Raw genomic sequence first — 15,735 nt, 5'->3', positions numbered from 1 at the left:
CAGGGACCTCAGAGGTCTTCTCATACAGCCCTTCCACTTTACAGATGAGGAAACTGAGGATCAAAACTGGGAGTGGATTTGCCCAGGGTCCCCTAGGCCGGAAGTGTCGGGGGCGGGATTCGAACCCGAGGCTCTGCCGCCTGGGGAGTCTGGTGCGCCCCGCCCCCTCGCCCTCTCCGGGCAGATGAACAAACCTTTGGGCGATTCGTTATTCAGCGACTTGACCGTTAGTCGAGCAGCTCCGTTGCCCAGCAACTCTGCCCCGCCCATCCCCGTGCAGCCTCGCGGGAGCGCGCGCTCTGGGGCGGAATCAGCTGCGCCCCACCAATGGCGGCACGCGGTGGAGAAGAGCGAAGGGGGGAGCCCGGAGGTGGGGGGCCCGCGCGAGGGCGCAGGCGGGTGGAGAAGGGAGATGGATGGAGAGGGGAGGAGGGAAGGGAGAGGGGAGGCTGCGCGTGCGCGCTCGCCTACGCAGCCACGCAGGCGCGGGAAGGGGCGCTCGGCCGGCGGCGGCCCCCCGGCGGCGTTGGGGAGCGCGCGCGCGCGCGCGGCCCCGCCAGAGCTGGCGCGGGAGCGAGCGGGCGGCGCTGGGAGGAGTGAGCGGCCGGGTGGGCGTGGGTAGGGGCGGGTGGGAGGCCCAGCGTGTGTCCGGGAGGAGGGCGGGCCGCGCGGGCGCCACGTCCGCAGCCCGAGCCGAGCCCAGAGCCCAGAGCCGCCGCCTCCCGGCCCCTAGGCCGACCAGCGAGCGCCGCGAGCCGCCGGGCCAGGGCCGCCGGTGAGTGCGGAGCGGGGCGGCCGGCCGGGGCCTGCCTCCCCCCCGGGGCGCCCCGTCCTTCCTGGGGGGGCCCCATTCCTCTCCCGGGGGCCTCGTTCTTGTCCCCGTCCTGGGGGATCCCTGTCCTCTTACCCCAGGGGGTCTCCATTCCTCTCCCAGGGTCCCCGTTGTTCTCCCCATCCTTCCCCAGGGACCCCTGCCCTCCTCCAAGAGGGTCCCCGTTCCTCTCCCAAGATTCCCATTCTTCTTCCATTTCTCTTGGGAGATCCCGGACCCCTGGGATCCTCATCTCTCCCCTGAGGGTCCACATTCTTCTCCCCACCCCTCCCGGGGACCCCTGTCTTCCTGCCCCAGAGTCCCCCTTCCTCTCCCGGGGTCCCCATCCCTCCCAGGGGACCCTTATCCTCCTCTCAGGGGGTCCCCATCCCTCTCCTGGGGTCCTCCCCTTACCTCCTCCATCTAACTCCCTTTTTCTTTTCTTTGTAGCTCCCTCTTCCTTCCCTTTGAGGGTACTCCATTTTTCTCTCCATGTGTCTCCCCTTTATACCTCCATTTTCCCTTCCGAGGTCCCTCATTTCTGCCCTCCCCTGGTCTCCTCTTTCTCCTTCCATTACCCCTTCTGTGGGTCCCCCATTTCCCCTCTCGGTGGGGCCATCTTTTCCCTCTTTATTTCCCTTTCTGTGGGTCCCCCATTTCCCTCTTTCATGGGTCTCCTTTTCCCCTCTATGGGTTCCCATTTCCCTCTCAGTGGATCTCCTTTTCTTTCTCTGTAGATCCCCCATTTCCCTTTCAGTGGGGTCCTCCCTTTCCCCTTCTATTGCTCTTTCTGTGGGTCTCCCATTTCCCCCCTCCCCGGGTCCTTCCTTTCCTCCCCTCTTCCCCCCTCCATGGGCTTCCTCCCCATTGGGCCCCCTTTTTTCCAGGCATCCTTCTTCTCTCTTCTGTGTTCCCCCTTTTCCTCCGAGCCCCCACACCTCCCCCTTTTTCCTCTCCTTATTTCCTCTACTTCCTTTGCAGACTTTGAGGGAAAGAGTGGGGACTAGTTGGGTTCGTACACCTGAGAAAGACATTGCCTGGGAGAGGGGCAGAGGAGAAGGTGCTTGTGCCTGCTTTCCAAGGATGCCGGCAGGACTCCTTGCCCCCTCCAGAATCCCTCTGCCTAATGGGTTCTGTTCCCCTTGGCCATTGGGAGAGAGCCTATCCCCCCTCCCCCTAGCTAGGAGGCCTCTATCCTTGTGACTCCTGCAGACACCCCCGTTTGAGGGTAGGCAACGTGGAGGAGGAGGTGCCACATTCAGCTTTGGGTCATTTTCTGTACCTCCTGCCACGTCACTCCCTTTCCCTGAGAAAAATAAAAGGCATGTCCAGGTCTCAAAGAAAGAGGGGGAAGCCAGAGGAACCCCTGGGTTCTAGAGTGAGAGCCACCTTGATTTCATGTGTTACCGTGTCCCCTAGGAAGACGTTTTGTAGAAACTGGTGCGTTAGTCACCGATGAAAATAGTCTTTCATTGCTATGGGTACAGTAGTTACTGATGTTTGCTCTTGGTAAAGGAAAAAGGTGTATGGGATACCACCTGAAATACTTATGTGCCTGTGTACCATCTTTAGAAAGAAAAGGACCTGGAATGAGGCGCCAGACATCCTGTAAAATAGATGGTTTTTTCATTTTCCTGACAGGTATACTTTAAAAAAAAAACAAATTGATTTAAAATCCATGTTGACACGTTTTTGGTAAGAAACGCCATCATGTGGACCAAGGAATAGAGCTGCAGACCAGATAATCTGCTCCTCTGTCTTAGTGTGGCAGCCACTGATTGTTAGAAACTAGGAAGTCTTTATCTTGGCTCGTATCGGTTATGATTAGGATACGTCTGCATACTTTAAGAAGATGCCAGGAGGACTTCAGAGCTTTGCAGTTTTGCTCAGTAAATGATTAAATATATAGTTAAAGATAACATTATAAAAGTGGATTGTCAGCCTGGTGCTTGCCTCAGTATTCAGTCCCTTCTGCAGCAATGCTCTCCACTTTCCTTCTTATCCCTCACTCCCCCTACTCAATTATCCTTTTTCTCCAGGCTGGTACTTTTTAGCATCAGACTGTTATAAGACTTCCATCTCACCCACTGTTTGCTGTGGAATTAGTGGGCAGGGCCACCTTGGAAAGCAGTCACAGCCAACTGAAGATGGCTTACAAACGGGGGGCTTTCAGATATGCTTTTGGAAGGTGTGGATGTAGACAAGCTTTGTAGAAATGTCTTGGGAAAGAAAGCTCCTTAGTTATTTGGTGAAATAGGCCCAGACTTTTTGAGTGAAGGTCGAGGCAGTGCCTGTAAATCTAGTACTGATAATTCCATTTACATTTTCTTATACAGAAAAACTGGCAGTCCCCGTTTCATAGGCCCTGTGGTCTTGATACAGGTTTTAAATCGTACCTGCTGTAAATAAGCTATTGCATTTTCTAGCCAATACTTGTTTTCCTGAAGAGAAGTGATACTGGTAGGGAAATTCGTTTGATTCATTATGTTGTTTTCATACATAATTATTTTTCTAAAGCATAGTTTCTTTCCTGATTTGAATTGGGTAGAATTTGGTAAAGTTTGTTGAAGAAATTCAAATTGACTTAACCATTCTCTACCAACATCCTTTTCTCTATGAAAAAAACCAAACCACAACACAAAACCCCTAACAAAAAGGACAATTCCCAAGAAGCCCTTGTTTACTGATTCCTATTATTGGAACACATTGCCCCCTAGGGTGTGGTAGTGGTCTTTCTCTCTCACCAGATTTGCAGATGCGTTTCTGTCCGGTTTGGCAAACCTTTCCAGCAAACCTCCACATCCACAGTCATACTTCCGATGACATCTCTCCGCCAGTGCTGCTCACCACCCATTCATGTCTTCTCATTCTGTTCCATTCTTATCCCTGGCCTTCTGTAGATCCTGCTCATTTCTTTTTACATTTAGAGGATACTGGTGTTGAAATTAGGTGAGCCCACCTCCTTTTCTGGTAAGTGTTTTGTCCAGGGTCACTTAACTGTCGGAGTGCCCAAGGCACCTCTGGAAGACTGGAAGTCTCTTAGAAGGTGCTGACCGCCTTGGGTGGAGTTCTGCTCTGGAAGCTCCCTGTGCACTTGAAATCAGTTGTCCATTTTTTTTTTTTTTTAAGAAGATGAAGTTATAATAGTTTGTCCATATTTTAAGACATAAGGTTGGAACTAATTATGCCACAGGGAAGACTGTTTTACACATTATTTGTACTTATGTTTGTATCCCCAAGACCGATTGTAAGTGAGAGCTTCCATGTGCCCTTAGTAAATTAAAGTGGTTTTTTGCATTTCCCTAGCTGAGGCCCAGCCCTGAGTCTCTTGGATCTAATCGAGGCATCAGGCTAAGTTAAGTAAGGAGCCCCAAGCAGAGAATGTGGCTTTTGGGTGGCAGAGTGGGGACAGTTATTCCTCTTCTGTGCTGAAATTATCTTCCAGAAAAGGGGGCAAGCGAAAACTCACCCAGAAGCCTGTGTGTGTCTCTCTGTGTGTCTGTGTCTGTGTCTGTGTCTGTGTCGGAAAGAAGTTCAGGGACGGGGTTTAGGCTGGTTCAAATTTAGGTTCTTTGAAAGAGGTGAGTGCGGATCCACCAGCTAAGCTTGGTATGCCTCTTACACTTCAGTTCAGAGAAGAATGTGTCCCAAGGGGCTGTTGCTTATCTACCCAGGAGTGGTGTGTTCAAAGTGAACTTCTTAGGTCAGGGGCTCTTAACCTTTTTTGTTTGTGGTGGGACCCCATTGTCAGTCTGCGCCTACGAGCTCCTCCTAAGAATCATGTTTTTAAATGCAGGAAATGAAAGACAAAAGATTGCAAAGGAAGCCTATCATGTTGAAATTAAGTCAGCAAGAATTATTTTTTAAAAACCAACTTCACGGACCCCTGGTTAAGAACCTCCAAATTAGAGGAATTTAACATTAGATTTGTTTTTGGTTTCCTGTTAATTGATATGAGAATGCCCAAAGCCTAATCAGTGTGGTTTAAAATACTGTGCTCTCTAGTGGTGCTTGTAATTGTGTGCAGGATGTAGAAATGAGAGGCAAAATGGACAGAAACCAGCCTACTGTTGGGTTGGAGAAGAGAGTATGGAAACTGTTGTTATCAATTTCTCATGCTCTAAACTCACTGGTTTAGGAACCTAATATTATCAAAAATTTTAAAGGTAATTGCCTGAGTGTCACAAACTAAATGAACCATTTCTGGTCACATTTCAGTATATGTGGGTGGTGTGGAGGTGAGCCTCGGGTGCAGCTCTGCTTCTGCCACTGAGGCCTGTGAGTCCCGCACTTCAGGCCTCAGTGTCCTCATCTCTAAAATGGGTGATTCTTCTCGTTAACCTTTACATTTCCTTCCAGTTTTAAGGTTCTGTGTTCTTTGTAATGAATGGCTAGGTGCTAAAGACACAGAAGCCTTTATTTGGAAGAGGCCAAGCTGCAGAAAGAAGGAATCGAGGTCAGAATCGACCCGGCTTAGTCTGTGACCTCAGACAAGTTACTGAAACTCTGTGAGCTCAGTTTCTTCACCTGTAAAATGGGAATAACAGTACATATGCTTCCTCCATTATTCTTAGTCTGCGTTGGTCACGCTTCCAAGTATGGCAGCAGAAAGAAAGCTAGATGGGGGGCAGAAGGTGGACCTATAATGGTAGCTCCTACTAGCCACGTGACCTTGGACAAGTCGCTTGTTAACTCACCTGTAAGCTGAGGGCTTGTTCTAGGTCATTACAGTTGGTAGCATATGGGGATCCTGGGTAGTGCTTTACCCTCAGACTTGCCTATCATTTAAAAGCACACATACAGAAGATTAAGGGTGGAAGGGATTCAAGATGCCAACTTCTTTCAATCCCCGCAGCTGAAGAAACAGCTGTTTGCAAATATCTGGAACACCAGACCCTTGCTCTGGCACTTCCGCCCCACCTGAAACCCACTGCACTTTTTGTGTGTGTGTGCAGTCAGGTTTCCTGAATTCTTATTTAAATCTAAATGCTGACTGATATTTGAATAAGCAAGGACTTAGGTAATTTTTATCAGCCTGGTATCTGCTTTCCTTTAAGGCATCCCCCGGGTATGTTGGTTTATGTGCAGAAGGGCAAGACAAAAAAGGCCCTTTCTTTGGTTATGTAGGAAAAAGAAAACTTTCTGAGTGAGGACTGGGATGGAAAATGGGGTGGCTATGAAAGCCTTTCTTTAAAACCTCAGGCTGCAGTGCATGTGAGCAGGGAGGGCTGTTGGGGGGAGGAGGCTGGACGTGTGTGTGCAGAGGCCCGGCCCTTGGGCCCAGCCGAGGTCTGGGGAGGAGGTCACTTTGTACACCTCTCCTTTTTACTTAGGCCAGGCTGGCGGGATTTAGCACGGGCGGGCATTTGCTCATTTTTATGATCTCTGTTTTACGTCTTGCAGAAATTACAAAGGTTAGTGACTCACGCCGAGTTCAGGCGTGGTTTTCCTATGGACCAGGCATTCACTTTAGAACAGAGAAATGTTCCCTTCCGTAGCCATAGACAGCATTCATGATCTGCCATCACCCCCATCCTTGGTCAAAGGAGGGCCCCGACCAGAACCCAGCTGCTCGAGTCTGTGTCCCTTCCTTTGAGAGTGGCCTTGCTCTGAATCAGGGTTACACCATGGCTTCTGTGGGGGAACCGTCTCCATTGTCACAAGTCAGAGTTTCTCTGTGCCTGAGATCAGTGCCGTCAGACTCAGAAGCAGATAGAAGACCACAAATTAGCATCCCCATGTTGTATTTTTATTTTGTTAAATTTTTCCCAATTACATTTTAATCTGCTTCTGCCATATTTGGGAGTTTTGTGGGTCCCAGGGACTGAAAAAAAAGCCAAACAACTCATTACCTGGGGGTTCTCCTTTGATGAGGAGCCTTTCTGAAGTTCACCAGACTTCTGTGTAAATGAGAGACAAAGTCAGTCAACAGGCATTCATTAAGCATTTACTTTGTTTTAGGCTGTGTTTATTAATAAGCGAGGCAAAGAAAAAGGTCTCTGCCCTCATTGAGCTCACATTCTAATGGGGGACACATGTGGCAACTCCTCCATAAATCGAGAGACGTGCAGGATGATTTGGGGTGGTGGCAGAGGGAAGGCGCCCAGACTGAGAAGGGCTGGGAAGGTGGGGTTTTACCTGAGACTTGCAGGGGGCCAGGGAGACCAGCAGGCGGATAGGGGGAGGGAGAGTGTTCCAGGCGCGGAGGACAGCCCATGAAAATGCCCTGGGTAGGAGCTGGAGTGTCTGGTGTGAGGACCAAGGAGGCCCCTCCACTGGCTGTCAGGCTGTGGTGGGCAAGGAGGGGTCAGAAGACCGGAAAGCCAGAGGTCGGGGCCCGGTTACGGCGCGCTCTAAAAGTCCAACAGAGGATTTGATAATTGATGCTGGAGGTGACAGGGCGCCCTGGGATTTACTGAGGGTGGGGTGGGGAGGTGGCATGGGCAGAGTGTGCTTTGGCACAGTCAGTCTGACAGCTGAGTGGAGAGGATCAAGATGGGGGGAGCGAGAAAAGGGCATTCGGTTTACTTTGTCAAGTAAGATTTTAGGATGGTTTTCATCTTAGTTGTGGTGTGGAAATCATTTTGAAATAGTGTTGGTCAGAGGAGAATGATTACCCTCATTAGAGAAGGCACCAGAATTTTCACCGACCAGCTTGTCTTTTCACTGTTCCAATTGAAACACACTAATTCTCTTGATGCTTTGGACAGAAAAGGATGAATGAAGAGTGCCATGTAAAGCATTGTACTAAGTGCTGGGCATACCCATAGAAAAGGGGGAATGTCCATGCCCTCCAGGAGCTTACATTCTAATGGGGCACAGTACCCAGGGAGGAGGCGTCAGCGGCAAGTCAGACAGAAGTCAGTGGTCCTTAGGGTTGTGTGCAAAACACCCAAGGCCCAGCGTCCGGGCTGCTGAGAGAAACACGTATTCAGACATATACAGGTTCAGAATATCCCAGAAGTCTTAATGCGTTTGAAGCTATCCCAGCTTAATATCCAGCAATTGGAGGAGGGAAATGAGACCTGGCAACTGGAGGGATCAGGGAAGACTTCCTGAGGGAGGAGAGGATTCTGATTTGTGCCTGACGGTTGTAGGCACGATTAGGCACGAAGGATAGCTTGTGTCATTGTGGGTGCGGGAGCACCTGAGAGTCTGGGCTGGCTCCTAGTCCCTGAGCGACAGCAGAGAGAGGCGGGGACTGTGTACTTTTCTGGTCTTGGGCCTCGGGTTAAAGCAACTCATTGTTCACAAAGTATAATAATTAAAAATCAGTGAAACCGATCAGCCATTGAAAAAAAACCAGACAGCATGTACACACAGCCACTCCTTGGACCCTGAGGTGTGCCGGTGAGTGGCAGAGGGACGGTCTGGCCTTTCTGGTCTGGGGCCGAAGGCCTCGGGGGGCTGGTCGGAGGGCAGGAGTAGGTTGCGCACAAAGCCCGGTTCATTTTACGTTGTCTCTAGACAGCAGGCTCATTGTGCCGTGGCTTGTGTGGCCTCTTCCAGGTCAGTGGGCCACTACTTTATTTACAGTTATTTGCTTCTACAAGGAGTGTCGCCAGCCTTTGGTGTTTGTGGAGCCTTGCTGTTGTCAGTTACCTCCCTCAGTTAGAGTGGAGTGCATAGTGCAATCTCTGGGTATGGACGTTTTAATCATTTTTTTTTTTTGCGTAATTTCAAACTGCTTTCCACAATGATCATATGATTTCACAGCTCCACCAACAATGCATTAGTATTCCTGTTTGTGCATAAGCCCTCCAGCATTGACTATTCCACTAGGTATAATTTAAAACATTTCTTAATCACCAACATTTAAAGTGGGAAATAGAGAAGGGTGGGTTTTCATCGAGTAGGTGGCTTAAAGTGTTTCGTAAATGGATAGAGCTGATTGGTTCTGAAATGTGTTTTCACAATACAAGATCATAGCATAATGCCTATTGTATATCTTCCAGGAGACCATGAATCAGACGGACAAAAACCAACAAGAAATTCCTTCATACCTCATTGATGAGCCACCAGAAGGTAACTATGGCTTCAGAACCTCTAGGGGAGGGGGTCTTCATGGTTTTAGCGCTTCCTCCGTGGACCCTGGTCAGTCCGTTCATGCCTCAGTCGATGGCCAAGGGAAGCGATGGGTCCTTGCCTGCGGACTGACTGACCTCTAGAACCCTTGGCCATCTCCACACCATTCTGAAGAGTGGAAGCGTTCACTCCCTAATCGGTGTTGGATCTTTTACATTTTAAAGTAGCTTACCTAGTTGCTTCATCCCAGTGTAACCAGAGGTGTATTTGGTCTTGTGATAAGAAAGCGCAGCTAATTTAAGAAGGAAAACGCAATTAGTTATAGGGGCTGGTGCATCCACAATGTCTTGTGGCTTACCGTACAGTTGCCAGGGTCTGTGATTTCTCTGGTGCCACAGATGAGTAGGAAAAGTCACAGAAGAATATTGTGGCTCGAAGTTCCACCAGAAAGTCAGCCGGCAAGCAGAACACGAGAGGCTTCCCTCTAGCTCTGCCCTTCCTGACCCACAGTTGGTAGCTGTGTCTATTGCGTGGTTTGCGCCTTTGGGCTCTGCTCATGTTCCGTGTCTGACACCATCACATGTATCATGGAGCATCTTCTTTTATTGTAACTATACCTTCACTTCCTAGAATAATCTCTAACAATATAAATTCTATGCATAAATTCCCTTTGCTATACCCAGAAAAAATGTTAGCTTTTGCACCCTTTTTCCTAATGGAAGGAAACAATAATGTGGATAATGCTAAATGCTGGATAATCCACTTGGGGATCTCTTAGCCCAAAAGTCTTCATTCTTGGAAAAGGAATCAGATAGGGAAAGAGAAAAAAGAGAGTGTGGTCTCTGAATTCATTTAGAGGGCTCCCTGTATCCACTCCTTCAACTTTGGAATTCCTCATATTGCAGTAAGAAGCAAAGATGAGATTGTGGGGAAGACGCCTAGCAATGTTTCTTTTATCAGGTTTTTAAAAACTGGCCAGGGTGGGGATAAAGAGTGGACCGTGACCTCATACACGAAACTCCCTGCGCTAAAGCAGGTGGCACATTCTGAGGGGCCTCGGTTACCGTGCCTGGGGCACTACGAGATCGGTGACTTGCTCTAGGTTTCACGGCCGGTCACTTGGTATCAGAGGAAAGACCTGAAATCAGGTCTTCTGCTTCTGGGGCCAGCTCTGTATCCATTGGGGCGTGCTGTCTCTTCTTGAAAAAGTGTTGGGTTTTTTTTTTTCTTTCCTAGCCTAGAAGGAGAGAGAGAAGATTGATCAAGTTGGCTGCTCTTGCTTAATAATGATAACAGCTGACATCTGCATAGCACTTTATAAAGTGCTTTAGGGGCAGATCTATGTTAAGTTTCTCAGCAGTCTCAGGAAGTGGGCACCAGGACTTTCTAGGTTCAGAGAGTGAGAGACTTGTTATATAGCTAGTAGGCCTCAGAGGCAGGATTTGAACCCCGTGCCACACTGCCTTCCACTTGCTTGTGGAGGAATAGACTGAGAAGTCATTAACTCAGCTCCTGCTTTCCTTCTTCAGCTTTTTAAAAATTAGATTTGGACAAATGGCGGTGGAGTAAATAGTAATAAAGGGAAAGATAGGGGATGCCAGGGGATTTCCACTGAGAAAACTAATGGACTTTGTGAAAGCAAGGGGAAGAAAGTGATGATAAAAACCCTGGCCAAGGGACCATGCTGGGCAAGGAGGGAAAGGGGGGGGGGGTTGTGTGCAGCATGGGTAATTCACATGTCAGTGATGGGGAGTTTTTTTATAATTCACTATGTTGAGGTTATCAATGTTGACCTGGTTTGATTAGGAAAACATATTTCAGTCTCTCACATCTCCTAATAAACATAACAGTCCATGCTGGGAATTCTCAGTGGAGAGAGATCACAAGTGGTGAGACCTGTTTCATCTTGAGACCTAGACTGGTCCTCTGTCTTCTCTTAATACCAGTCACCCTTCTTAGTTCCAAGGTAACTGGCTAGGATCATTCTCTCCCTCAGCAATGTAGTTTAGTGCTGAGTAATTCAGTGCACACTCCCTGGACCCGGGTAAAATATGTATTGCCCTTCCTTGGGATGGATCAAGCAGTTTTAACAAGAAAACTTGGTAGACCGGACTACACGCAATTGTTTTCATATATGTGCTGGTCTGAATGAAGAAGATTTTTCTGTCCATAGCAGTGAGGAAGATTCTTTAATAAAAGATGGGGTGGGTACTTCAGGATGAATTTGTTCTTACTGTATATCAGACAATAATTATTTTCAGAATATTTTTCTTTTTCTCTGGTGAGTAGTATCAATTTCCCAAGAAACTCTCATATCTTTTTTTTTCTTTTCTATTCATCTCATTTTGTTAAGGTAGTAACTTTTATAAAATTCACCTTTCTCTGGACTTTTGAGCATAGATAAACAACGTGAAAAAAACATTTGCGTAGCCTTTAAATATCCTCCTGGTGTGTGTGTGTACACACAAGTGTATGTCTAACAGAAGTAAAGCATACCTTTATCTGAGCTGTTGAAAACAGAACATAAAGGCAATAGGGAGAGAAGTGGTCACTTAATTTCTTTAAGACTTACTGTTAGGTTTCAGGCCCTTATTTATGGGCACGGCATGTGCTAATTTGACTATTTTAGAAGAAGAGTAGGGATTGTGGTCCATGTGAGTCACCAGACTTTGAGAGTGGCAGGGGCCTATTCATTTTTTTAAGTGAGGAAACTTGTACCCAGATTGGGGCTGTTTGGGGTAGAGGGGGTCCTGGTGAATTTTGCCCCAGTGTCATGGAGTTATAATTAGTGGCCTATTTATATCTATGTGGCTTTTTTTTGACCTTTGACTTCCTGGATGCCAAGATCCTCAGAGCAAAGTTTGTTCCACAGAACGAAAGCAGGGGTGGGGAACCTGTGGCCTCGAGGACTCAGTCCAAGGGCTGCACTTGAGGAGCTAGACGGCCACACGTGGCCTCGGGGCCACAGATCTCTCTCCCCAAGCCCCGACCTATAGCATAACCTGAGAGAGAGAGAGTTTAGCTCTCAGACCTGATTGAAACAGTTCTAGGAAACTACCATAACTAAGTCCTGGAAAATGTGATTATTTTATCCAGCATTATTAACCCTCTTAAAGCTATTAATACATTACTGAGGGAGAGAATGATCTGAGCCAGTTATCTTAGAACTAAGAAGGGTGACTGGTATTAAGAGAAGACAGAGGACCAGTCTAGGTCTCAAGATGAAACAGGTCTCACCACTTGTGATCTCTCTCCACTGAGAATTCCCAGCATGGACTGTTATGTTTATTAGGAGATGTGAGAGACTGAAATATGTTTTCCTAATCAAACCAGGTCAACATTGATAACCTCAACATAGTGAATTATAAAAAAACTCTCCATCACTGACATGTGAATTACCCATGCCGCACACAACCCCCGCTTCCTTCCTTGCCCAGCATGGTCCCTTGGCCAGGGTTTTTATCATCACTTTCTTCCCTGTCCCCTGTTATCAAAAGTTTAAACCTAAGTACTGAAGTGAAACCAGCTAACAGCCCCCAGCATGGGGCCTCACTGCATATGCCATAAATGTTTGTTGGATTGGATGTCTCAGTCCCAGGGGGCTTGAGGGGCTTTGGTTAGAAATTTCTCTTTTATAAGTATTAGGACTCGGAGAAAGGAAGATGTAGAAACTTTTTCAACTCATTCAGCCTAGATCTGAAAGGCATCTGTTGCCAGAGTATTAGAGTATGTTAATTGTGGTACCCTGAAGTCAGAGGTACAGGCTTATCTATAATACCTCCGGTCTTAATGACAGCAGGACAGCAGGCCTGCAGGCTGACCCGAGTTTTGGATTTACCTAATAGTCATGTATGATTCCTTTTAAAGACACTGACTCGGGCGCTATGCATGTTTTCTCTCATTAGGTTCAGTGAAAGACCATCCCCAGCAGCAGCCTGGCATGTTGTCCCGTGTCACTGGCGGCATCTTCAATGTGACAAAAGGAGCCGTTGGCGCCACCATTGGTGGCGTGGCTTGGATTGGAGGGAAGAGTCTGGAGGTGACCAAAACAGCTGTTACCACAGTGCCTTCCATGGGCATCGGGCTGGTCAAAGGAGGGGTGTCTGCTGTGGCTGGCGGAGTCACAGCCGTCGGGTCTGCTGTTGTAAACAAAGTGCCCTTAACGGGAAAAAAGAAAGACAAGTCTGACTGAGAGAGCGAGAAGGACGAGAAGAACGGGAAGATGAGCCTTGCCCTCGGCAGCACCACGAGGCCAGTGGCTTTGAGCTGCCAGTGTGGGGACTCCCGCCTCGTGGGGATGTTTCTCTTCTCAAGTGCAGTGTTGGAAGTATCGATGACTTCCTTTCATCTGAAAAGAGAAGATGCCAAGACTCTCACCGTTTGTGAAAGTTCATCAGACTTTGATTCCAGATTTTTAACTGGTGAAATGTTACACTCATTCAGTAGTAACTGAAGGTATAGTATGTTTCAATATTACTGTAGGTCTTTCAGTTCAGTTAAAAATGTGAAAATTACATTTAGTGGATAATCTTTGCCGTTCCATCCATCTGATAATGTGCCAGGGGACTCATGGCCCTTAAGAGAGCTGTAAACTCTATAAACTGTACCTTTGATGTGCCTAATAGTTTTGGATGTCTCTTAGTTTTTAAAAATGGTATTTCATTTAGGCTAAGAGGCATATTTTGCTCATTTAAGCTGGTAAGATAGGAATTGGAGATGTTAAAAAGTAAACTTTTATGTGATAATTTCTGAGCGCTAACTATCCTTTGTTAGATATGCATTGTGTTCATTTAATCATTGATGCCTTACAAGAGGACGTGTTTTCTGATGCCCTAAATAATCATTGCAGTTCTTAGCTTTTGACTATTTCAGTCCATAAGTGAAATTAAGACTTTTTTCATTTAAGAAAAGAATCTCAGGAGTAAAGGCACCTCTTGTTGCCAGCAGATAAGAAGAATCCATTCTTTTATTAACCGTCTGCCACTTAACCAAAAAATGTAAAAGGGTAGACAGATCCATATTGAAGCCCATGTTCCACAATCTCTGGAGTAAAGTATACCTTGTAGTGCCTGAAGATACATTTCTTAGCTGTTCACTTAGAAAGTCATGGTGGATGAATTTCTTATTAAGAGGTGTGATATGTGTGACAAATAACTTTTATAGTTCTTTAAGGATTAGCTGCAGCAACCAAGATAGACACAGAATTCTTCACTCCTATTAAAAAAAATCTGTAAGGCCGGCTTAAATCACAGTAGCACTACCACCAATTTTTAAGGACGTTGTAAAAGCAACAGTTTTTGAGAACTGCTTTGTGACTCTCCAGGTGAGCCTGAGGCATGAAATGGGTATCAACGCTTCCTTTCAGATTTGTACGTACAGAGTACAAGATACATTCTAGGCCTTATAGACAGAGGATTTCTATCATTTTCCTTTCCCTTTTTTTCTTTTAAATTTTCAGCCAGTGAATGATATTCTTGTTAGTGATACATTAGTTTCACACATCATATAGTCTACTCACTGTGCTTCTGTCTCCCACGAATGAATGACTTTTAACATTCACTGTTCTCACAAAATTGCATTTCATGAAAACCATCTGTTAGATGTTATCCAAGAAGATGATCACCTAGATAAGTTTTAACAGTTATCTCTACACTCAGATCTGATGTTCTGTCTCGAATTGTTGCGCTTTGGTCCTGAGTGTCCAAATTATACTCCTCAGCCACGCTTTGGAGGTCATGTAGTGTGTTCAAGTGATGTCCAAGGGGACTTGAGCCAAACCACTTCAAGATCTGGAGTTAAATGTTTGTTTACAGTGAAGTAGTTTACCTTAGTGTGCCTCTGCACATAGCTTGAGGATTGTGTTCCTTAATCCTTAAGCTTTTTTTTTCTTTTTAAGCTCTCATCAGCACCATCATAGTTTAAGCGAATCTAGAATGTTCCATGAAAACTCTATATTGGACACTGTTAAGACTGAAGTAGCAAGTTCAGCCCAGTCTATCAGGTGTTAAAATTGCTATGTGGGGACTTAGGATGTACTCATTGGTTACAACTTTCTTTGCAAGCACCATAGTTTGAAAAGCAGTTGGAAAATGTGACATAAACACTATAGGACTGGCTAAAAAACAAACAAACCCTATATTGAAGAATTTATTTCCTGCTGTTTGGGAAATTCTTTTCTGCTTACCTGGTAGTTTATTTTATTCCTAATTTATCTTCTGCAGTCATAATCTTCAATGCTTTGTACCTAAATTTCTTTTACACGTAGAATTTTAGGATTTTTTGCATATTTATTTTCAATTGTGTTTGTCTCTAACATTTTCTTGCAGTAAAAAGTGTTGACATTTCCTTCTGTGGAAAAGTCACCCCCGTGTCTTATGTGCTATGTTGTAAAGCTTGGTTCATGTGCCAAGCTTCAGGTGTGTTAAGTCATTTACGTATGTTTTGGGGAAGGGCTTCCAGCCAACAGTGCGAGGGCATGATCAGTGTAGACGTCTTGTCGGCATGAGCTTGCCGTTGATGTGTACGACTACATACTTGATGCTTTATTCCAATTTATTTACATAGACTAGCAATCTGACCCATTAAAGAGGTGGAGCTCATTTCAAGAAACTAAGGACATTATCCCTGGAGGCATCTGTCGTTTGTGATTGGATGGCTTGAAGAACCCAGCCTGGTGAAGAGGCCCACCCGAAGGACAGACAATCATGTTCCAGTGGTGGTGTGGCCACCGGAACATCATGGATCTGGGACGGGGGGACTTGGGAACTGCTGATGGAATCAACGTTTTCTACAGAAGGTGATGGGAAAGAGAACTTGGATGAATACAGGAGGAAAGCACTCTGATCTGCAAAAGAGGAAATGTTTCATAAAGACAATAAAATAAAGAGAATTTCAAAAAA

At 46.5% G+C, this 15,735-nt stretch overlaps 2 protein-coding genes across 4 annotated transcripts; one reads left to right on the top strand and one right to left on the bottom strand.

Moving 5' to 3' along the window:
- Positions 1 to 351: 351 nt before the first annotated feature.
- On the top strand, positions 352 to 15,735 carry TMEM263 (transmembrane protein 263). 3 transcript variants are annotated; one of them, XM_027873378.1, is made up of 4 exons: positions 352 to 370; positions 8,767 to 8,836; positions 12,742 to 13,291; positions 15,401 to 15,735. In XM_027873378.1, exons 2-3 carry the CDS (start codon positions 8,773 to 8,775, stop codon positions 13,026 to 13,028), a joined length of 351 nt encoding a protein of 116 aa, XP_027729179.1. In that variant the 5' UTR covers positions 352 to 370; positions 8,767 to 8,772; the 3' UTR covers positions 13,029 to 13,291; positions 15,401 to 15,735. The 3 variants fall into 3 exon arrangements, with proteins under 3 accessions (XP_027729179.1, XP_027729162.1, XP_027729170.1); XM_027873361.1 differs by lacking the exon at positions 352 to 370 and adding an exon at positions 718 to 775; XM_027873369.1 differs by lacking the exon at positions 352 to 370 and adding an exon at positions 3,740 to 3,760.
- Positions 468 to 8,262, bottom strand: LOC114050364 (translation initiation factor IF-2-like). The gene is made up of 4 exons (XM_027871980.1): positions 8,120 to 8,262; positions 7,228 to 7,287; positions 6,950 to 7,098; positions 468 to 1,120 (listed from the first exon to the last, which is right to left on the bottom strand). Exons 1-4 carry the CDS (start codon positions 8,260 to 8,262, stop codon positions 468 to 470), a joined length of 1,005 nt encoding a protein of 334 aa, XP_027727781.1.

Source organism: Vombatus ursinus, unplaced genomic scaffold (genome assembly GCF_900497805.2).
Source record: "Vombatus ursinus unplaced genomic scaffold, bare-nosed wombat genome assembly UNPS02003292.1, whole genome shotgun sequence".
Taxonomy (NCBI): Eukaryota; Metazoa; Chordata; class Mammalia; order Diprotodontia; family Vombatidae; genus Vombatus; species Vombatus ursinus.
Note: the sequence above shows the minus strand (reverse complement) of the source record. Positions and strands in the feature narration are given on the sequence as shown.

What these genes read in the sequence shown, in the direction of transcription:
- LOC114050364 (XM_027871980.1), bottom strand. Translation starts at nt 8,262, where the DNA reads ATGAACCGGGCTTTGTGCGCAACCTACTCCTGCCCTCCGACCAGCCCC. An exon ending in AGTGGCTGTGTGTACATGCT is followed by an intron (nt 7,288 to 8,119) that starts GTCTGGTTTTTT and finishes CTCTCCACTCAG; the next exon opens with CTGTCAGACTGACTGTGCCA. An exon ending in ACCTCCCCACCCCACCCTCA is followed by an intron (nt 7,099 to 7,227) that starts GTAAATCCCAGG and finishes TGCCCACCACAG; the next exon opens with CCTGACAGCCAGTGGAGGGG.
- TMEM263 (XM_027873378.1), top strand. Translation starts at nt 8,773, where the DNA reads ATGAATCAGACGGACAAAAACCAACAAGAAATTCCTTCATACCTCATT. An exon ending in CATTGATGAGCCACCAGAAG is followed by an intron (nt 8,837 to 12,741) that starts GTAACTATGGCT and finishes TTCTCTCATTAG; the next exon opens with GTTCAGTGAAAGACCATCCC.